The 20,884-nt window shown below is 38.6% G+C and overlaps 1 protein-coding gene across 5 annotated transcripts in view; it reads right to left on the minus strand.

Annotated features, from left to right (window-relative positions):
• The window catches only part of ccdc186 (coiled-coil domain-containing protein 186), a 30,092-nt gene extending 9,750 nt beyond the window's left edge, over positions 1-20,342 (minus strand). The window contains exons 1-15 of one of the 5 annotated variants that reach the window (XM_044177693.1): positions 19,945-20,108; positions 17,418-18,435; positions 16,820-16,946; positions 15,213-15,341; positions 11,828-12,040; positions 11,144-11,263; positions 9,918-10,022; positions 9,089-9,187; positions 7,753-7,839; positions 7,524-7,666; positions 5,305-5,560; positions 4,610-4,799; positions 3,890-3,942; positions 3,301-3,399; positions 2,886-3,028 (exon numbers count right to left, since the gene is read on the minus strand). In XM_044177693.1, coding sequence (XP_044033628.1) covers positions 3,020-3,028; positions 3,301-3,399; positions 3,890-3,942; positions 4,610-4,799; positions 5,305-5,560; positions 7,524-7,666; positions 7,753-7,839; positions 9,089-9,187; positions 9,918-10,022; positions 11,144-11,263; positions 11,828-12,040; positions 15,213-15,341; positions 16,820-16,946; positions 17,418-18,435; positions 19,945-19,963 — 2,667 coding nt within the window. In that variant the 5' untranslated portion in view covers positions 19,964-20,108 and the 3' untranslated portion in view covers positions 2,886-3,019. Of the gene's footprint in view, positions 1-2,802; positions 3,029-3,300; positions 3,400-3,889; positions 3,943-4,609; positions 4,800-5,304; positions 5,561-7,523; positions 7,667-7,752; positions 7,840-9,088; positions 9,188-9,917; positions 10,023-11,143; positions 11,264-11,827; positions 12,041-15,212; positions 15,342-16,819; positions 16,947-17,417; positions 18,436-19,944; positions 20,109-20,192 lie in introns of those variants that run through there. The other 4 variants (XM_044177694.1, XM_044177692.1, XM_044177690.1 and 1 more) reach the window with 4 other exon arrangements.
• Positions 20,343-20,884: the final 542 nt, after the last annotated feature.

Here is a 20,884-nt window from a genome sequence, read left to right on the forward strand (position 1 = left end):
GTAAGCTGCAGATTATATTGTCAGTTTTCTCAACTGCGTAATAGGTGAAAGCTGAACGTAAGAGTTTTAAGCTCTGTGATTGGATGTTTCTTACCGAAATGTGGTCGTGTCTAGATGGTAACCCTGGATTTGCGAAACTCACGCGAGATTTGTACATGTTGTTTCTTCATTGTGTGTGTTCCTAAACTTAACCAAGTAGTTTTATTGCCTATACCTAGCGAGAGTTTCTGCAAATCCAGGGTTACCATTTAGACAGGCCCCCGAAATGCACCTTGGAACTTTTACTTCCTGAACCAGGGATACATGAAATATCTCCTCCCACTTCCCAACTTTATTCTTTGGAAAATAGTGGGTATACATGAGTAGTAAATGGTTACAATCCTTAATAGTAAATGAGCTTAAAGATGCAAAAACACTGCTATGATCATACAACAGAATGGTATCGATGTGGTAATGTAAATCAAACATTAGTCTATTGACTTTCTGCCACTAATTGTCCTTTGTCAGACCCACTAAGCTTCTGCTTCCACATCTCTTCCTTTCATCACCTGCTTCAGGCTTACAGTTAGCTTGTCAGTGCTCACCAGGCTGTCCTGGAGGGATAGGGACAGAAAGGCAAAGAGGACAAATTCACATCCACACATCCATCACATGGGTAGTGTAACACCCCCGCTTAGCAGAGATTTTATAGGGCTAAATTTAGCTCAGCAACCGTGGGATTTGTCCTCAATTTTAACTCTTGAATGTAGGTTGAGGCTAATGCATTCAATCCAAGTGTATAGCTGAGAAACAAATGAGAAGTGGGATGATCCAAGTAGAATCAAGTGAACTAACATATCATCTGTCAACAAGAGCCAAAAGGATGCAGAACTTTAATTAACAGTTTGGAGTGATCTATAGTGATTAGGGATGGGACAATATAAGATTGTATAGCGGATCGGGATTAAAAACACTCAAGATAAGTTGATCGTAGTTAATTTCCATAATCGGGATAATCGTAAATATCCTCATGAGTGACTTGAAAAAGCTGTCTAGCTCGCTAACGTACAGTCCTACATTGATTTCCTGATTTAATTTGAATTTCCTAGGTTTGGCACATCTCACTCTCTAGGAGACAAGGCTAGCAGTATTGCTTGGTGACAGAAAAGTGCCAGTGTTGTTCAGGGTTTTCTTTTTTTTTTACTAAAACGGGTCCAAAGTAGTACAGTTTGACTCTATGCCACAATACCAGTTGGACTTTATTTTTGTTAAATAAATTATATATACTGATGCAATTGATGAAATTGTTGTCTGTTCCATTTGACATCATGGTAGAGAAGGAACAAATAGAGCCCGATTTAAAAAATACAGGTATTATCATGTAACAAAGAACAGACTCACACTATGTTGCTATTATTTATTTATTTATCCTTTATTTATGCAGGGGGACCATATGATTTATGATTACCTTATTTAAGATTGTTTGTTTTTCACTAAAAGAGATGTGTCCTGTGATGCAATAAAAATAATTGTTTCTTATCAAAATAAGTAAGTAATAAAGTGATTCCAGTATATTTTAGTACCAATTTAAGAGTTTTAAGCATATTGTGATGATTATCAGGATAATATCGTGAATTGCAATTATTTTGGCCAGGATAAACGTGACATGAAATTGTCATATCATCCCTTGCCTAATACTGATCAATGAATAAGATTTCACTCATTTTACTCAAGTCCCTTTGGTTGTTATGTGGAAATCTCATATCCATACACCATTTTATCCTGGCACTGGCCCACAATCCACTTCAAGGCCTAACCTATACATGATTAAGGTAGCTCTAATGTCCTTCACACTGTCTCTTTAGTTTAGGTGATGACCATGAATATGGATGGAATGTCATTAAGGATCCATACTGATGCATTCTTATCCCCCGATCAGCTCGACTATGAATAACTGAGTGAAGTTTCTCGCGAATATGAAGTGCGGTGCATGAGTTAGAATCTAAAGATGAGAGAGAGACACAGAAGGAGGTAGGGGGCCATAAACTGTGTGTGTAAGCATATGCTGTCTGTCAAGGTCAGCGGAAGCACCGGTACACCAGGGAGTGAGGTATGGTGTGTCTAAATCTTTGGTTCAAATGTAAAGAAAATGTGTGTCAAACAAAAATATTACATTACACACACACACACACACACACACACACTTTTAACACTTCCGCACAGCTGCAAGAAAACTCCTCTCACTCCTGTGCTACACTGGACTAACATGAGGTGTTGCTACTTTTCTATCACAAATTGTGGCTGTGTTTCCACAGGATGTTTCAGGGTACCAGTATAGAAAGTATTTGTTATTTGAACAAGTGGTGGTGGAGCATCCTGAATCTGCCTGGGAGCATTCTCTTCTCATTAATGAGCAAATTTTTATATTTTGTTGACTCCTCTTGTACAGTTTAATGGCTGCTGGTTGTGGCTTGTTCTTGTGTATCTATTAAACAGGTCACAGTGCTGAGAGGTTGACAACCTTTAGCAAAACTGCATTATTACCGCACTACTGTTACATTAAAACTGCTGTAGGGTCTAAAACACTGTATCTGTTTCTAGTATTTGCATTGCGAGTGCTGTCAATTTCCAAACTTTAGCTGTCCATCAATATTGTTTGAGCACAATATACCACCATCCACTGCACCAGTAAAACTTGAACAGCCTGCATAAAAATGCTCCCAAAAAGTGTATTCAGGATTGTATATTGCAGTAAAAAAAAATTATGAAAATGTTCTGGCCATCTCTTTCTCTGCTCCCTGTACTTTGGTCCATGCCACTCACTTGGTCTTTTTGCGAATCTCCTCCACCAGTTGCTTGATATGATCCTCCATGAACTCAATTTTTTCCTGCTTGCGAGCCAGGGCCTTTTGCAGACGGACAATGCGATCCACAAGCACAGCCTTGTCGACCTCTGGGAAACTGTCCACGACCACCACTGAAGGACCTGACTGGCTTTCTGGTGACCGATCTTCAACACCACTCCCACCATGGCGTGCATTCAAGGAGCCTGAGGAGTGGAGGGAAAGGAGATCGAGATTAATTTAGAAAACTGTTTATTGATGTGACTTTGGTTATGTATCAACAAGCTATGAGCTATTATTTTCCATAAACAAAATAACAAATACTCCTTATATTGCCTTTTCACTGTGATTTCATTAGGTTTTGTAAATAAACACTACCTTTTCTGGAGGGCCATTTATTCCACCAGAGGAAAAACTTTATAGGACTACTATTGGAAAAACTAAAGTCTTTTATGATATGTATGTGTTAAATACTAACCAAATCCCGGAGTAGTACCTGAGGAACTTGAGCGACTGCCCATACTGCTGGCATCCCGGTCGCAGCCTCCATTCTCAACCTGTTCCAGTCTCTTACGAGCTGTAGAAGAAGAGAATGTAAAGAACTGTCAAACAGAGATTAACACCAATAAGTTTGTGTGATAGACATGATTTGAAGTTATCATGCTTTGACAAAATTATTACAGTCAAAAATTCCCCAAAATATTCAGTTCAGTCATATCAACAAAGACAAGCAAGCAAATCTTTGCATTTAATAGGCTATAACGAGGAAATAATTGGTACTTTCACTTAAGGAAACTGTCGATATCAAAAAATACATTTTCTGTTGATCGACAACTTATTGATTCCTCAACTAATCATTTCAACACTAGCCTTGTGTGAGCAAAGTAACAGACAATACTGACTGGGATTATGACATACTGAAAAAACATACTATAGCCATGCAAAAATGAACCGCGGATGATACTAACAAATTATTAGAGGCAGAAGCCCACAAAAAGGCACGATGAAAGTCAAAGCTAAGCATCATTGCTTGACTGAACTGAGTTTTCTTATGAGAAGGTGTCTACCTTAATAAATGTGATGCAGGTTGCTTCTGAAGAAGAGTGCATGCTCAGCAAACCTTCCATGCATAAACAAAGACTTAAAATGAGTGTACTGTAGTTAGAAAGTGCAACTGCAACACTGATGAATGATTACAGGCTGTCCTAAGAAGAATGTCCTCTCTGTCCCATATTCCAACTAAAAGTGAAAAGCTTGTGCATACAAGATAATAGCACTGAACCTCATGGCTTAGGGTTACTGTGTGTGCCCAGAGAAGCAAGTAGGGGAAACTGGCTCATTCTATTAAGTATAATCCCAGCATGAGAAGAACATTAGCTCTCTATACACCACACCTATCTGTACACTCCCATCTCCCTTGTTTCTAATCACCTTGCACTTTCTCCTCTTAATCTGCATGTGTGACCTGACATTAAATCCTGAGTACGGACAGTCTCTCAGTCGAGCCATTCTATATTAAAGATAAGACATCACAGTGAAGTGAAATTAGATGATGGACACAGTGGCCACTTTGAGAGGGCTGAAAATGATACAATGCTTTCGATACCTTGTAATTTAAATAAAATCCCTTTTACAGTAATTCTGACACGGGGTATGCTATTATCTATTAAAATATATGGCTCATAAAAAGGTGTAGTCCTCTTTATCTGCTAATGAAATAGTTACATTAAGTTGGGCACTGTACCATGAAGGAGCTACAGAAATATACTAGAAGGTGGTTTCCTCACCTTGTGTTAGTTGTTTCGTCAGGTCCTTGATGTTGGCAACTTGTTTCCTTTTCTGAGTCACCAGCTCATCCCTCAGCTCTTCAACTCTAGTTTTTAGTTGGGCCACCTCTGTCTGCAGTGCTGACCTCTCCTCCTGCAGTCCTTCCACCTCCTGCTGCCTCAGCACCTCTTCCTGTTTCAGATGCCGTGACTGCAGGATTAATGGAGACGGGGGGGGGGGACAACTGAGTAATAATGCAATAACAGCCATGATAGAGTGCTAAGGTATTGTGACGATGGCTGCTTGTTCCAAAAAGAAAATTCACAGTCTAGCAACCTGCAAATGAACTGAAAATAATGTGTGCAATACTTTTTAAAGATTTTCTCCTGAAGCCAGAAAATATCACTATTCAACGACATTGTATACTCTAGGTCAGACAACTCAGCTGTTACGGAGTATGTCAGAAGCAAAAATAATTTACTCTACAGTACATTTGTTCCATATGTTCCGTATGTTTGATTAATGTAAAAGACAAAAGAAAACCTTTAAACTGAGACTGACAATGGACACAAGAATCACTTCTGTGAAGGAGTTCAGGAAGGCATTCCTACAGGATTTTAGTGAATTGATTTCAGCCATTAAAACCAGGTTAGTTTCAGTCATTTATCACTTCCACATCTCACTCTATCACTCTGTGTGATCAAACTTCCCAGACCTTGTCATCTAGCAGCATGTTGGTCTCTTCCAGCCTTGCTTGGAGCTCTGTGAAGCTGCTGGCGAGTTGATCCAGCTGAGACTGTAGTGCGTTGCTTTCTGACTGGAGCTGGGCGTTCTTGCTGCTCAGCTTCTCAGTGAAGCCCAATAACTCAGCCTCACGCTCCCTGCTGCCTTGTACATCACGCTGGAGGTCAGCCATCTGGTTGGTCAGGCTGTCCACTTCCTCACGAAGAGACGTGATCTCCTGTTTATCACTGTGTGACAAAAAAATGATTGCCACGGTGTTAATAGAGACTCAAATTAAATGAGCATTCACTACAATCTTCCCTTCTTATATGTGTGAAATGTGTATTATTATGTCTATTAGGGATACAATTATATATGAGAATTGTATGACAAACAGAAAATTATACTTAATAAGATACAGAAAATGACATAAGACATATTATTGACACAAAGAGCCAATACAGAAATAAATAATTTTCAAAATTAAGATACAAACTATTGACTTGAAGGACAGAAATGCTTGAAACATGAGTACATTAGATTACATTAGATTTAACTGTTCACTCTTAATTCAATTATATGTCATCAATTATTTAATTCCAATAAGCCAATTCTTTTGCATTCATATGGACTACTGAAGCTACAGGCTAGCTAAAATGACCAGTGACAGTTTGATTCTGATTTACAAAATACCTGGCAAACATGAGCCATACATAATGTGTCAGAATGAATGTCACAATCTTCACTGGTAGTGAAGCTGTCTATGGACCAAAGAACTGGTGGCATCAAACCCTTTTTTTTTTTCTTGCCAACAACTAAAAATGTTGGTGCGAGTGGTGAAAAGAAACGTTCTGCTGCTCAAAAAGAAAAAAAGTAGAGAAGCTTTTGCATAAATCCATTTGGGTTGGCGCCACCGACTTATGGCACTCTGGCACGCACAGAAAGCATTTCAATAAGTGTTTCCACTTATTTAGTTTCTCTATCAAGTCATCTGCACATGGCCGGCAGAGCCACACACCCCACAGAGGGACCCGAGTCCTTTCCTGCCCTGTGTGCTATCTCTGTCCCCGGTCTATCTTTAAATCCTGTAACAAGGTACTTGAAAAAAAATGTATTAAAAAAAGGGACAAGAACTACATTACAACCTGCACAGTTATATCAAATCCAATTATGTTTGAATGGTAATACAGGTGCACAAGTCAAGAAGTGAAACTGGCCTGCAAGTACTTAAATGATACATTGATGATGTAATGCTTTTATTTTTATTTTAGCAAAGTCTAAAGGCCCCAATGTATCACTGTCTGAACTGTAAGATCTTCAGTAGGACAGTCACTGTATCCTACTGTTAATGTCCTACTAAAAATCAATTTAAAACAACTCTCATCATTTAAAAATACACATATGGTAATTAACTGCCTTGGTAAGCAACAAACGCATTTGACAGGACTACTTCCAATTCCTATGACCTTTCCCAAAATGGACTGGGGTTATAGGACAAGCCCATCACAATTCACTGTAGCCTACAGAACATAATATTTGCTTTAGCATTAAGCACGGCATTACCAACAAGATGTCTCACTTTTACGTTTACAGCAAGCAAAAACAGCAGCTATTATAGCTTAATAGCTGGCCTAGCTTATCATCATCTAGAGCGACTGCAGACATCCAGTTATCTTAACATTTTAGGACTTTGATTTCAGAGCTGTGGACATCACACAATGCTGACATTTATTACTGAAGCATAGTACATTTTAAAAATGCTAAACTAATGTCTCACATAGGCTTATTACAGTACATTGCAGTGTGTGAACTATATTCAGACTTCAAGCCAATGAATGTTGACATTTACAGCCAGCAAAGGCTATGCTCAATTAATTCAATATTGCAGCACACTGACTTAGAGGGAGTTAATTATTATTACAATTATTTGTGCAGTAAATACTTATGTTGGAAAAATTATTGTCAGAGTAAATTTGTTTTACACTCATGGCCATCTATATCTTCCAAAAGAAGCACTATATGATGGGGTTGTGATGGGGCAACACCTTAGAACAAAACACAGTATCCACAGCCTCTGTTAATGTATGTTAATTTATAGTCCTTTAGTCATTTCCTTTAGATGAATGACATGCATGCAATATTAGTTAAGTGTATTAACTTTTACTTTCAGTACTCTTCCTGTATGATCAGTGTGAGAGTGTGTGTTTGTACCGCTGATGCTGCTCCTGGAGCGCAGTGATCTCTTCCAGCTTTTCTCTCTGGCGGCCGATCTCAGCTTTCTGCCGATTGATGATCTCCCTGTACTTGCTCAGTTCGTCCTCCCAGCGTGGACGTTCGTCCTCTAGACACTTTAACTACAGAACAACACAAACTTATTAAGCTGAAGACCTGCTGATATCATGTGCACACACAGATGTTTGCACTTATCTGTATGACAAACCTTGGTGCGTAGAGTATTGAGCTCATCCATGCCCTCTTTGTAACTCCTTTTCAGCTCATCAAGCTCTTTGGCCTTCACTCGGTGCACCTGCCAGATGCATTAAGTTCTACATTAGATATTTATCCACTCTTATGGTTTTCAGTCTGCTCATATGAGCAATTTCCATTTCTCAACCTTTGAATCCTAATTCTAAAAAGGTTTCTCCTCTGCCACTTCCGATTGTGATTACTAAGATTTAATACACATTACCAATTCAGTTTCATGGTTTTACCCATCAACTTAACTCTCAGTCACACTTCATGGAATGTATTTTTTTCAGAATTTTTTTAATGAAAAATCTTACAGTAGCATCATTTCATTGCAGAAGGGCATTTCCTGGCAATCCAAGTGTGGAATTCATTAGTTATTTTGCTTATGCACTCATAGCGTATGTGAATGCAAGGCTTAATAATATTTCATCTCAACATACTGTACATCATCAATGGAAAAGTTTATTTATGACAGAATGTCTGATACCACAGAGTTTACGTTAATTCTATTAATCTTTTTATGACCAAATTCCTGACAAAAATGAAAAATAAGTAGGATTAAATAAAAACCTTCAGCTAAAATGAATACACCAAAATTCTAATTAAAAACCTTTAATGACTTCTAAGGCCTGATATTTGTAAAATTCAATTCAGACATGAAGACTTTTTAAGGACTTGTAAGCACCCTGGATAAATGAACCAGACTGTGGAATGATGACAAGAAATGGGTGATTTCTACTGGGTTGTTGTTGAAATGCACAGCTTCATATTGATTAGTTCTAGGCCATTTATTTTTAAAGTGTGATTCCCTTCAGAATGGGGCAGAAAAACAGGCCATGGTGTTTGGACTGAGTTCACGTCTGTGCCTTTGTGCATGTGCATCTGCCTGTTGAGCCTATGTGCCAGTTTGTTACTCATTCCTAGTTAAGGCAATTACACCTCTCAAAATGATGAAAACAGCTGAAAAAAAACCATTTTTACTAGAAGAGCTGGCATCAAGACCATCAATAAAAGGCTGAATAATGGCCTGGCAGAACAGAATTTTATTCAGAACTCTAATTTTGAATTAATAGCAAACCTGCATTACTGTTAATTTATTTTTGGTGGATCACCACATAGATACAAATAGAAACAAAATTCACAGACATGCAGCAAGCATATAAACTACTAATTTATAGGGTAATGCTGCTTAGCTTAACATTTTGTCCCACTCATTGGCCACCTTAAGCTCATGTATAAACACTGATGAGTTCTTGTGTATACATCTGTGTGAGAAAGTGTTTGTATGTGTGCACAGCGATTGTCACCTCTAATTGGTCTGTTTGTTCCTGCTTGTGTTTCTCCAGCTCTCCTTTGGTCTCCCTCAGTTTAGCATCCAGCTCATTAGACTTGAGTTCCTCTGATTCCTGGAGGAGAGAGGGGTAAAAGATTTGAAAACAAGACAATAAGCGGGGTGACAGAGAGAATGCAACGGCTGAAACAGTAAACGATGGGCTGACATAAATAGAGGGCTAGCCTGAAAGATAGAGCTATTTATGAAATATAAGACGTTGGAAAAAGGAAGCAACTGATAGTGACAATGATAAACAAGATATCTGGAGGTAATTCTGGTTTTAGTTCAATTCAACTCCTTTTCTGATCTTATTAGCTATATGGTATAAGTTGCGGTATACTTTCCCTTTTAAATATGCCAATAATTGTCTGTGTATGTTCTGATAACACACTGCTGATGAAAGAATACAGTAGCTCAAGCTCAACCTTTCCACCACAGAAAAAACGTAGGCAGCTCTTTACTACCATCATAAGGTATAAATGAAAATTGCCGTTCACCTCAATTAATCAAATAACATGCAAACAGTGTCATGATACAGCTGAAAGTTTTCCCATCTCATGTGTCACTGACCAATTCGATTTATAGATAAATTTAATCATTTGACCAATTGGTTCGTTCATTCAGAGAGCAGGATAACTGACTGCAGTCCCAGATTTTGATAAGCACACTAATTGTAACACTGCCAAAAAACATGCACTCTACATCCATTCCATGCACACAAATCCATGCACTTTGTTTCTCGAACACAGATATTTTACATTTGCTCAGCAAACCAATATTTCTATGTGATAAATATCACAGACCTGGTATGTTCGGATCATGTCCTGGCAGTTCTTGCGGATCTGTTCAGTCTCTTCTTTGGCCTGGGCCAATTTGGATGTGGTCTCTCTCAGTTTGTCTTTAGTTTCCTGCACACAAATTAACACGAACATGCTTTTGTAATTATAACTAAAAAAAAAAAAGGGGGCATTTCACTTCAAAGCAAAGCCTGTACTGTATAAAGCCATAACCATGATTTGTAAAACATTCCTGTTTTGTGACTTCTTTTACTGGCAAATGCATATATACATATGTACAGACTTACACACACACACACACACACACACACACACACACACACACACACACACACACACACACACACACACACACACACACACACACACACACACACACACACACACACACACACACACACACACCAAAGAGAAACACTAGTGGCTCAGTTCCTGTGGCCTTGGGCAACTACTGAGTTTTCGCTTTTCCCTCTGTTTATAGTTGCGTATTTGCTTGGAGGCAGTTAAAAATTTGTAATAGACATTTTCAAAAAATAGCAACAATGTTAATGATGATTTCCTTGCAGGATCATTACTGTACTATTTTCACCCCATTTCATTTCATCCCTGAATCAAAAGACACATCTAATCATGTTTTTTATGGAGTAGCTGCAGACAAAATGACTGAAGGGGATTCATTTCTATCCTACAAATACTTAGCAGGCGCACATCTTTGACAAACAACAGGGATGGTTTTTAGACTGAATGAAGAAAATCAACATTAACCAAAAATGTAAGTATGTTCTTTCAAACTGATATGGGCAACGTACTGACTTTATGTAGTCAACCATATTAGCCATGTAAATGTGTAAATTTTGCTATCTGTATTTAGTGTATCATTTAATTAAACTTTGACTGCAACATGTTCAGGTTCATACCCACGTCTACAATAGCATCCAAAGCACAATATTATGAACAAGTAAAATATATTTTAGCTCTTTTCTCCTTTTCTTCTGTTAGTTTTACGGTTGTAGACCAATCATAAGAAAAGCTCAACAGTTCTCAAAGATATTTTCCCCCCTTATGTTTGCCTATAAAATATTTTCCCCATTATAGATTACATTTGGACTGTGAATTGTTGTATTTTGTTTGACTACAATTCTGTTGAAAAAGTATACTTAATCTCAACATGACTGCTTGATAGGTAACAGGTTTAACATTAAATAAATACAAAAATAGCACAGTTACATTACCTTGTGTACATCCGCCTCGCTCTTTAATTTGTTCTGGGCCCATTTGACCTTGATGAGATGTGAGTTGATCTCCTCCTTCAACTTTTCCACCTCTCGAGTCAACCTGCCAACCTCGCCTTCCTGAGAACACAGAGATTGGTGAAGCAGGAACAATATCAGAGGCAGCAAACAGATCTTTGGCTGAGCTGAGATACTTATTAAATAACTAGTTTCGATGTTTTTCCCCTGCTAATTCCCCAATATTTACCAAAGTGGAAGATCCAACATACTGCCGAGATAAGACTAGCGTAATAAGGACTAGCAAGATAAAATCTGTATGCACCAAACAATGTTCGCTACATTTTTGAGAAACTGATATGAAGTATAAACACTGATGTGAAGTCAATTTCACTGTAAAGTACACCCATGAGTGGGACAGCTCTGTATGTCTTTAATGTGTCTAGTGTCAAATTATGCTAAAGTAAATCAATTTACCACATTAAACACACTGCAATAGTTCAAATGGATACATCAAAACAATTGTGTGATGTCTTTGCACCGTATATAAAATGTTTTATTTTTGTAAGAAGTTAACTTTCAAGCTAAATGCAAATAAAACCTGAGCAAGCAGAGCAGTTATTGAGTCTTTCTGTCCTGATGTAAACACTTTAACAAGGCACTTGTTGACACTGACACAGTATTTACCTTTACATCATACAGCTGCTGCAGCCGGCCTTTCTCCTGGGCCAGCTGGTTTCCTCGGAGGGCCTGGCGGTCTACCTCCTTGGTGGCTTCCCTCAGCCTCTTCTCCAAACCCTCCTTATCCCGCCTCAGGTCAAGGGCCTCTTTCTCCCCCCGCACATATTTCATCACCATGGCCTCTTTCTCTTGGCGTGCCTCGTCACACTTCTTGTTCACCTAAGATGATTGTTTATATCATGAGATGGGTTAATATATTTTCCCACACTTCAGTCACTGAGCTGCTTATACTGTTGGATCCTTAAGAGGATCAGAAGAAAGTGATGTCTCCCTTAGGAATTGCTAAAAGGAGATGGCTGGGGAGAAGATGTATGGACTACTCTACATAGCCTGCTGCCACTTCAACCTGGACTGGCACAAGTAATGAAAGCTTGTCAGTTGGATGGATAGATGGACCATCTTGCATTGTACTGTGGATGGAAGAGACAACTGCGGACTTAATGTATGTCAGCTTGTCAACCTTTTACAAATAGAGTCAACATGCTTCCACTGCAATATTATGCCAATTTTCTGTTGCCTTATTGCATTGTTTACACTGTGCAATAATAGTGTATTATTACTTTATTATTTAGTACAAAGAAAGCAATGCATCCAGACATTCTTGATCCTATGATTTGCAATTTTGTATACGAAGGCTGAAACCAACAATTATTCTCTTGATTAATTAATTAATTGTTTCATCAATAAAATTCAGAAAATAATGAAAAAAGTCACAATTTCATAACGATTATTTATCTAGGTCCACAAATGATATTCAAGCAGCAAACCCTCACATTACAGAAGCTGGAACCAACCAATTGCCATTTTGAATAAAAAGTGACTCAAATGATTAATCTATAATCAAAATAGTCAAAATAAATTGCTGATTTAATTGAATAACTTTCAATTTTCAACAAATTTTAAACAGTGCTGCTAAGACAATGGCAGACCAGGTTTTGCCGCTGACAAACACAAATTATGTAAAAAAATGTATATTTCTAGAATGTAAAAAACATTTTAGAAAGTTCATATTTTCACTGATTAAGTGCCAGTTTGTCTTTAACTGAAGCCCTCGATCAGCCTAGCACTTTAAAGTCCAGGGCACACTGTGGTACACCTACTATACCGACACCTCACTGTCAACCTAGTGGCTCACTCACAGCTTTCTCTACTCGTCTCACACCGGTCTGTTCATTCCTCATGCCAACTAGACGCACATGTGCCATTTCTTAGTTTGTCAGTTAACAGTTTTATGTTCGTGTCTTCACTTCATGAAAATAGATATAGCCCATTTTGTGCCTCAGGCATCACATTGTACATTTTAAATAAAAACCAACAACTTAAAAAAGAAAGAAATAATCAGTTATGTAGCACAGTTTCTAAAAAATGACATGACCAAATGTTTCAAACCTCAGGGGCTCACACTTGATTAGGAGTGGGTCATTATCTTAATACAAGGGAGTACTGATACAAGGGAAGGACTTAAAAGAGACGACTGAGTGCAAAATCTACCTCGTATTGTTCACTGAACAGTGAAATTAAAAATTGTCAAGTGTGACAAAACTGTCAAGAGAAAAGTACCCTACATGGTTTCAACCAGGTGTGCAAACTATTGGATGAAAAATGTGCTTTCCTGCACTATTCGCTTAACAAGTGATTAAATCTGCAATAACAAGGCTTTGGTGTGCAAAGACCTTGACCATTCAGCTGCTAGTTTTGTGCAAACGTCTTTGAAGAATTGTGGGATTTATTTTTGGCCAGTTGTCAGTAACCTTTACTTTAGCTATTTCAGCTTTTGCAATAATTTAGTTCTAAAGGTGAATACAACATTTTTTTATTTAAAGGTGGTACAAGTTACTTATTGGCAGTAATATTAATGCATAGGAATAAACTTAATTTATAGATAGAGATACTACAGACACTGTAGGAGGAGATACTCAGCCTGTAGTTTGTGTGATAGTGATGCAGCAAATGGGGCCAATAAACAAAAACATACTATACCACAACACAGCACAAAAAAATGTGCAAGTGAATGCAACATCTTAATATATTTCAGACAACTGATTCTTGTCTCAGAACTCTCTTAATTAAACATTGAAAATCCATTTTCTTGTATATGTACAGTATATACAAATACACTTTATTGACGTTATATGTGTTGCGGATGATTAACAGCACAAAGTGCTGTGTTGTGGTGTGAAATGTCTTCATTAACTGCTCAAGTTTGCTGCTGTTCATTTCTCTCTGACAAGCTGCTGCCTCAGTGGGATCTCTATGATCACAGGAGCTGTAGTCTGAGCTCATGTCAATACATTAATAATAAACAGTGTGCATCCCATCCCATCTTGTCAAAAATATATCCCAAAGTATCCTTAAACTGTTTGGTAGGGTTGGGCAATATGACGGTATATACCGTTAGTGTCACTACTATATATTTGGGGCAGGCTATGTAGCAAATCAGGGCTGGATTCTCGCGTGATCTCGCGCATCCTGCTGCCTCGCAAGTTAACGTGATTTGGGCAGCAGGACTGCTTACCACGTTCTCATAACATGAGAGCGACAGTTGGTGGCGGTAATGTACCTCTAAGCCTGTTTTGCAAACCGCCGCAGAAGAAGAGAGTGACAAGAAAACATGGAGGAGGACAGTGAAATAGTAAATACAGAGCAGGAGGCATTTAATTCAAGTGTTGTCTCATGTGAGGCAGTTATTTGTATGGAAGTTCCAAATAAAACAAGAAAATAATCAAATGTGATGAAGTACAGTACGGAATGGTTATTTTAAACCATTTCTTGATTGAATTTATTGTGTAAAATTTACATACAATATAACATGATAGAAGAATATTCTGGCCATATAGCCCACCCCTACTGTTTGGTAGTAATTTCTGTTGTTGCATCTTGTTAAGATAAGAGGATATTTATCTTCACTTCAGCCAAGTATCTCAAGTGTCTTTTCTCAACTAGTCAGGACAGGATAGAGCATCGCTATAATTTCCCTTTTTTTTTTTTTTTTTTTTTTTTTTTTTAAATCTATAGACATGTAAGGGATTCTGAAATTCACTTTAAACTACTTTAACCAATTTAAACATTAAACCAGTACAGAAGTGTAATTTTCTACCGTTGTCTAAAAAAACTAGAAAAAACTGCCCTATGTTGATTTTTTTTTTTTTTTTTTTAAGTAAAAACATTGTAAGTTAACTGACAAACTTGGCCTTAATTCAGCAAAAATAAAGATACTGTAGCAGCCTAAAATGGAACAAGGCCAGACATCCAAACAAGGGTCAGACTGGGGCAAAACTAAGTTGTGTGAGCAGCTTATCAAAGACTCACAGTATCTGAGTCCCAGTTATACCTGTTCTAGCCGGTAAGTCATCTCCTTCTGCATGTGCTGGAGAGCAGCTTTAGCTGCCTGGTCCTGGTGAATTAGTTTATCTCGCGACTCCTTCAGTTCTTTTAGCAGCTCCTCCACCCTGCCCTCCAACTGCAGAAACAGGGAGTATACGGGGTAAGCAACTTGTTGGGCAACATGTAAGCCTGGGCACACCTGGGCTAACCTGCTTCACAGGATGACAACTGATACAAAATGTTGGAGGCAAAATAAATTTAGACAGCACAGGAAGAGGAAGGCAGTTTGGCATTGTTCTATTCCTCGAAACCACATACTGTGACTGTAAAATACGACTGCAAGATAATCCAAAAATAATTACATATGAGAGAGAAGATCTCTGAAGATCTTCTTTTACCTTTTTGTCTGAAATATGATTAGTATTGATCTGACTAGTAATTCTTCTGACAAATGCTGCAGAATAGCCATTAGTACTAGACATTTAATCCATCAAGCCTAAATCTATGGTTGGGAAAAGAAAAGGATCAAAGCATACATTGGGTGTATGTCATAAAAATCCCTCCTACACCCTTTTGCTAGCACAATGCTTAAACAAACACTGTTACCTAGAAAGCATGAATCAATGATCGTTCCTTCTATGGCAACAGCGATGCTAGTGTCCAATGAATGGAGAAGTACTTGTGTTTTGGAGTGCTACGTAGATGGTAAGCTTTGTGTGTTTTTTAAACATCTTGTGTCTTTTTTGCGTGTGTGTCCTACCCTTTTATTTACAGACACAGAATTCACACAAATGAATACAGCCTTTGATGCACATATGGCATGTAGAATGCTAGTAATCAGAACTATGTGTCCTTTTCTTCTCTCCACCAGGCTGCTTTGTTTGACTTCCTTAATTACCAGCTGTACAGGGCTAGACTCCAGACTAAGTGTCACTGTGATTGGTGCTGCTGCACACCATTTGTCCTCTGGTTCGTCCTCTCATTGTACAACAATCAGCATAGATTAATTTCTCAAGCTATAATTGGTCCTTCAGTTTTCCATATATTAAAACGATGATTTTAATATTCTACCTATGTAACAGTTTAAAGTTTTTTTTAACCAAATTAAAACCATATGAATGTTGATTGTATATTAGTCTATATTTTGATTAGAAAATATTATAGTTACAGTTAGTATTAACACACATTTTTGGACACCAATACTTACCAGATAACATAAAGACAAGCTGATCGAGAGTAATGCTCTGATAAGCCATCAGTGTTCGTATACATTTTTAAGGCTACTATGGAGTAGTTTTTCCCCTTTCTTTGAACTGTAACAGTCCCTAACACTGAGCATTATACAGCAAAAATTAAAATATTTGCAAAAATGCAGGTGCTATGTGATCACAATTAGCAGAAATCAATGTTCAGCATAGACAGGAAGTCAGACAAAACATCACAGTGGAGAACTTCCTTGTTGATGAAAAACATATGATAAACAGGCTTCCATTGTTTTTAATTGATTACAAATAGCTTGAGACAGATATAGACCACATCACTTATGTTTGTGCTCCAAAAACAGTGCCATATGACCATGAACAACGTGAATATACCATAAAGAATGAAACTAACCTTTTTAATGGTGGCCATGTGCTGCTTTTCTGTCTCTGCCCTCTTTTTCAGCTCTTCCCTCATGTTGTCCTTCTCTGAACAGATACCCAGGATCAGCTCCTGATGCCTCTTGTTCTCCTCAAGCAGGCTACACACACACACACACACACACACACACACACACACTACCAATTCAGGTCAAGTCCAACAAAGTGCTCAAGAGTTTAGGCTGTTGTTATTAAGGCCAGAAGACAGAGCAGGATAAGCAAATATGTGGGTTATTCTTTGTCATTTACACAAGAAGTTCAGTTTTATTACTGCAAAAAACACTGCTTGGGCTTTAAAACATATATTTTTGTATGTCAGCTTAATCAAGACAGATTTAATACAACGAAGGCGAAAGAAAAACAATAGCAATTAGCAAGTAGGTTAATCGCTTGCTAATCTGACACATTACAATGGAAGCTAAGTACTGTACAAATAGCAGTTTAAAATGATGCAATGAAGGTGGCCTAGTAGATCATCAGCTACTCTAGGCCGCAGATAAATCCGAGACATGGATTACTCTAATAACTGACACCACAGTGCATCAATTGTAACTGATTAAATAACAGTTTACCTCTGAATAGCTTTCTCCTGCTGTGCATACTTGAATTGCACACACTTCTCAAAGACCACCATGCAGCCCTCTTGGTCTGTAGGGAGTCCATTGACAGGTGGGCTTCCTTTCCTCTCACCTCCACTTTTACCCTCAGGCAGCTGACAAGCCAACAGCTCTGACTCTAGTTCATCCAGCAGTGACTCCTGTGACAGCGAGCGCTGGATCTGGGAAATAAGCTTTCGGCTGCAATCAGTGTCATACGGACTTGACAAGGAATGTGAGGGGGCTGAAATGTTGGCACTGGTTTGTGGGCTGGAAGCAAGCGAGGAGCTGACAGTGTTGGAACTGGGGGTAGAAGGGCCATTGAAAATGCCAGATGTGGTTGTCGAGTCGGTAGGGGAGTTTTTGTTAGCGCTTTTAACGGAAGTGGATGATGGACTCTCAGCTGAACCACTATCATTAGCGGGCGATGGCTCTGTGGAACGATTTGTAACCAAGATTGATGGCTGCTCATTACTGTTTGGAGTGGTGGCATGAGAATCTTTCAGTTCATTAAAAGTCAATAAGGTTTCTATTGTCCCTTCAAGAACAGGAGGAGAGCCTTCTACCACATCATCCAAAGTGGTGACTGGGGCCACCAAAGCTCCACCATTCTCATTTGAAAGTGAAGGTATCCTACCTTCCATGGAAACTGTACTGCCATCACAGCCAGTATCAGCATCCAGCTCACTCCCTTCTACATGTTCCTGACTGCATGTTTGAGCTTCCGAATTCGTCTTTGTGTCCGTCTCAACATCTATCGTAGTCTTGATTAATTCACTGTCAAGCTGTGCTTCATCTTTGGCCTGACTGCACTTTTCTGCTTCATCTGAACTGTTGTGAGAGATTTGTTCCTTCTCTTCTACGCTAGATGTGCTGTTATGAAGCTGATTCACCAGCTGCGATCCCACCGACACAGATTCAACCTCGGATCCTTCCATCACGACTGTATCTGAAACAGGACCGGGCTGTTCCATGGTCCCTCTCTGGTTCAAATCTGGAAGAGACAGAGGGAGAAGCAGACACAGAGGAGAGAGAGGGAGTCTGAGTGGGACCAAAGACTAATAAACTGTTTGGGTTTTCATACATCGTGTGACTACAGTTTTTCTGTGAACAGCCTAAAATTCCTGTATGTCACCAATACAGCAGCCCTGTGCTTTTTGTATGTTGTGCCTTACTGGTCGTGAGACACAATCTTATCCTTGTGTTGAGCCAGGAAAAACCCTGACAATAAGCTTCAAATTTCCTCATGTTAGTTCTCTGGTGATTTGCAAGTTTACTAAAAGGAAGACATAACTCAAAGATATGTCCAACACACACACACACACACACACACACACACACACACACACACACTTGCTTTGACACACGCTAAGAGGTGTGGTCCTGTCAACACCTGTGACATAGTTACACTTGTGGGCATGTGGCACAGAACGTCATACAACTAAGACAGGTATTCAAGATTATTACACAGCCCTCACTGCATTTATCTTTCAAATGTATCAATGTCAATGTTTGACTTCAGTTTTGAAGTACACTTTTCTAACTGTGTCTAATATGAAGCAGGGTGAAAAACCATAAAGCATCTAAGGGCTGGTACATGACAGAACACATGATTCCATTCTCATGTTCAGAAGATTAAGAAATACAACTTTTATGGATTAGCTTGATAACACTTGTTCACTTTATTTTAGGGATATGAAGAAAATTAATTAACCAGCTGGCCACTGACCTGTAATGCTGAAACCACGGAAAAGGCTAAAGTAGCCCTGTTTCACTCTAAAACATTCAGTCATGACCCGAACTTCTTAAATAAAACATTCAGCAGTTACACATTATTCCCTTGGACGGAAAAAGGCTTTGTTAGCACTGTGTTATTAATCGCTGAGAGATGACTAAGAATTGCTGGAAGCCAGGTAAACTTTAATACAGCTCCCCGACTTTTTTGTCCATTATACGTAATGGTAGAGGCCCCTTCGTCTGTTAAACCATGTTTCCTGATCTAAAGTCCCTTCAGCATCATTTGTCATACTTCTTTCAATACCATCTTCTCACTACAGTTGTCCCCCTTCTGCCCTATTATCTACATTTTAAGTCTTACAATAAAACCTGGGAGCCCTGTTCTTACCACCATCCTATTGTGATAAATTGAACATAGCTATATACAGTATACAATCAAGTTTCTCATGTTGAGCCGTGAAAGCACAACAGCGAAAACACATGCAATGATGTTGATCCTCTTGTGACAGGTGTCATGCCATAACACTGTCAAAAGTAGTCAACGTAATGTCAATAGCCAGCCTTATTCAAACACACCCTTTAGGTGCCCATGCATATGGTTGGTTACTGTGTAGTTAGCAAGCAGCAGGCCAATGTGCCATTTGTATTTACAGCCGTTTTATTAACACTTCGGTTCATTTAACGTTAGCCCTACCAATGACTTTAGCTCGCTAATTAGCTGTTTAGTTTGCTACGACAAGGAATTAGGAAAACACATTAACATTACCTTGCGTAAAACACAGCATACGCTAAAACACAGCAAACTAACGATGGGTGGTTCAAATGGATTTAACGCTAAACCGCAGACTGACACTGTATGGAGGCACTGCTCACTTTAACTAGCTAAGCTAACGTTGATAAGACAGGCGTTAGCTAACGTTAGCTACAAGTACAGTCAGTTCACACTTCAGCTAGCGCAGCTAACGCTAGCATCTAGCATAAAGGACAAATAAAGATGGTTATATTTTCACCCACCGAAAGCGAAAAACCCATGTTGTAGTTCAATGCAGAGACAACCGAGATAAGAGTGAACTTTGAGCTTTCTGTCGAACCAGCTGATAGCCCCAACAAGTCACTTTGATATGACACATCAACAAATATGGCCACTGCAGGAGAAACGATGAGGTGATATAAACCAATGAGAGCCCAGTGAGGAATGACGTTAGTTTGACGTTAACACACGACAGGTACACCCACCTTATTTTTTTCCAGAAAATTAATTATTATAACAAATAACAAAAAAGTACACACACCAGTAAAGCACACTACCACACACATGTCTCATACCATTGATATGACATATTCATATTACTTGCAGCCCATATATGTTGTACTGACTGATAGAACATTGGTAAACTGGGTACGTTCTTGCCAATTTGATACCAAAGCCAAAATTAAACATGTCTCAAAACTATATATTGTTGAATCTAAACCTTCAGATTTTGAAACTTGCTTTTAAACAAATGGCTTGGGTGTTAAGAACATTTCCTTAATAAAATGCAGTACAAAATCAACATAAATATGAATTAATATCTGATCAGATAATAACTGAGCAAGACTGAGAGTCTGTGCCAACTTTCAGTACTTGATAGTTCTTGATGCTCAGTGTTCTGGTTGGTACACAGTAAGTATGGCTTTGATAACCAGCCCGTAAAATCATAAAACAT

The sequence above is a fragment of the Siniperca chuatsi genome, linkage group LG20 (genome assembly GCF_020085105.1).
Source record: "Siniperca chuatsi isolate FFG_IHB_CAS linkage group LG20, ASM2008510v1, whole genome shotgun sequence".
NCBI lineage: Eukaryota > Metazoa > Chordata > Actinopteri > Centrarchiformes > Sinipercidae > Siniperca > Siniperca chuatsi.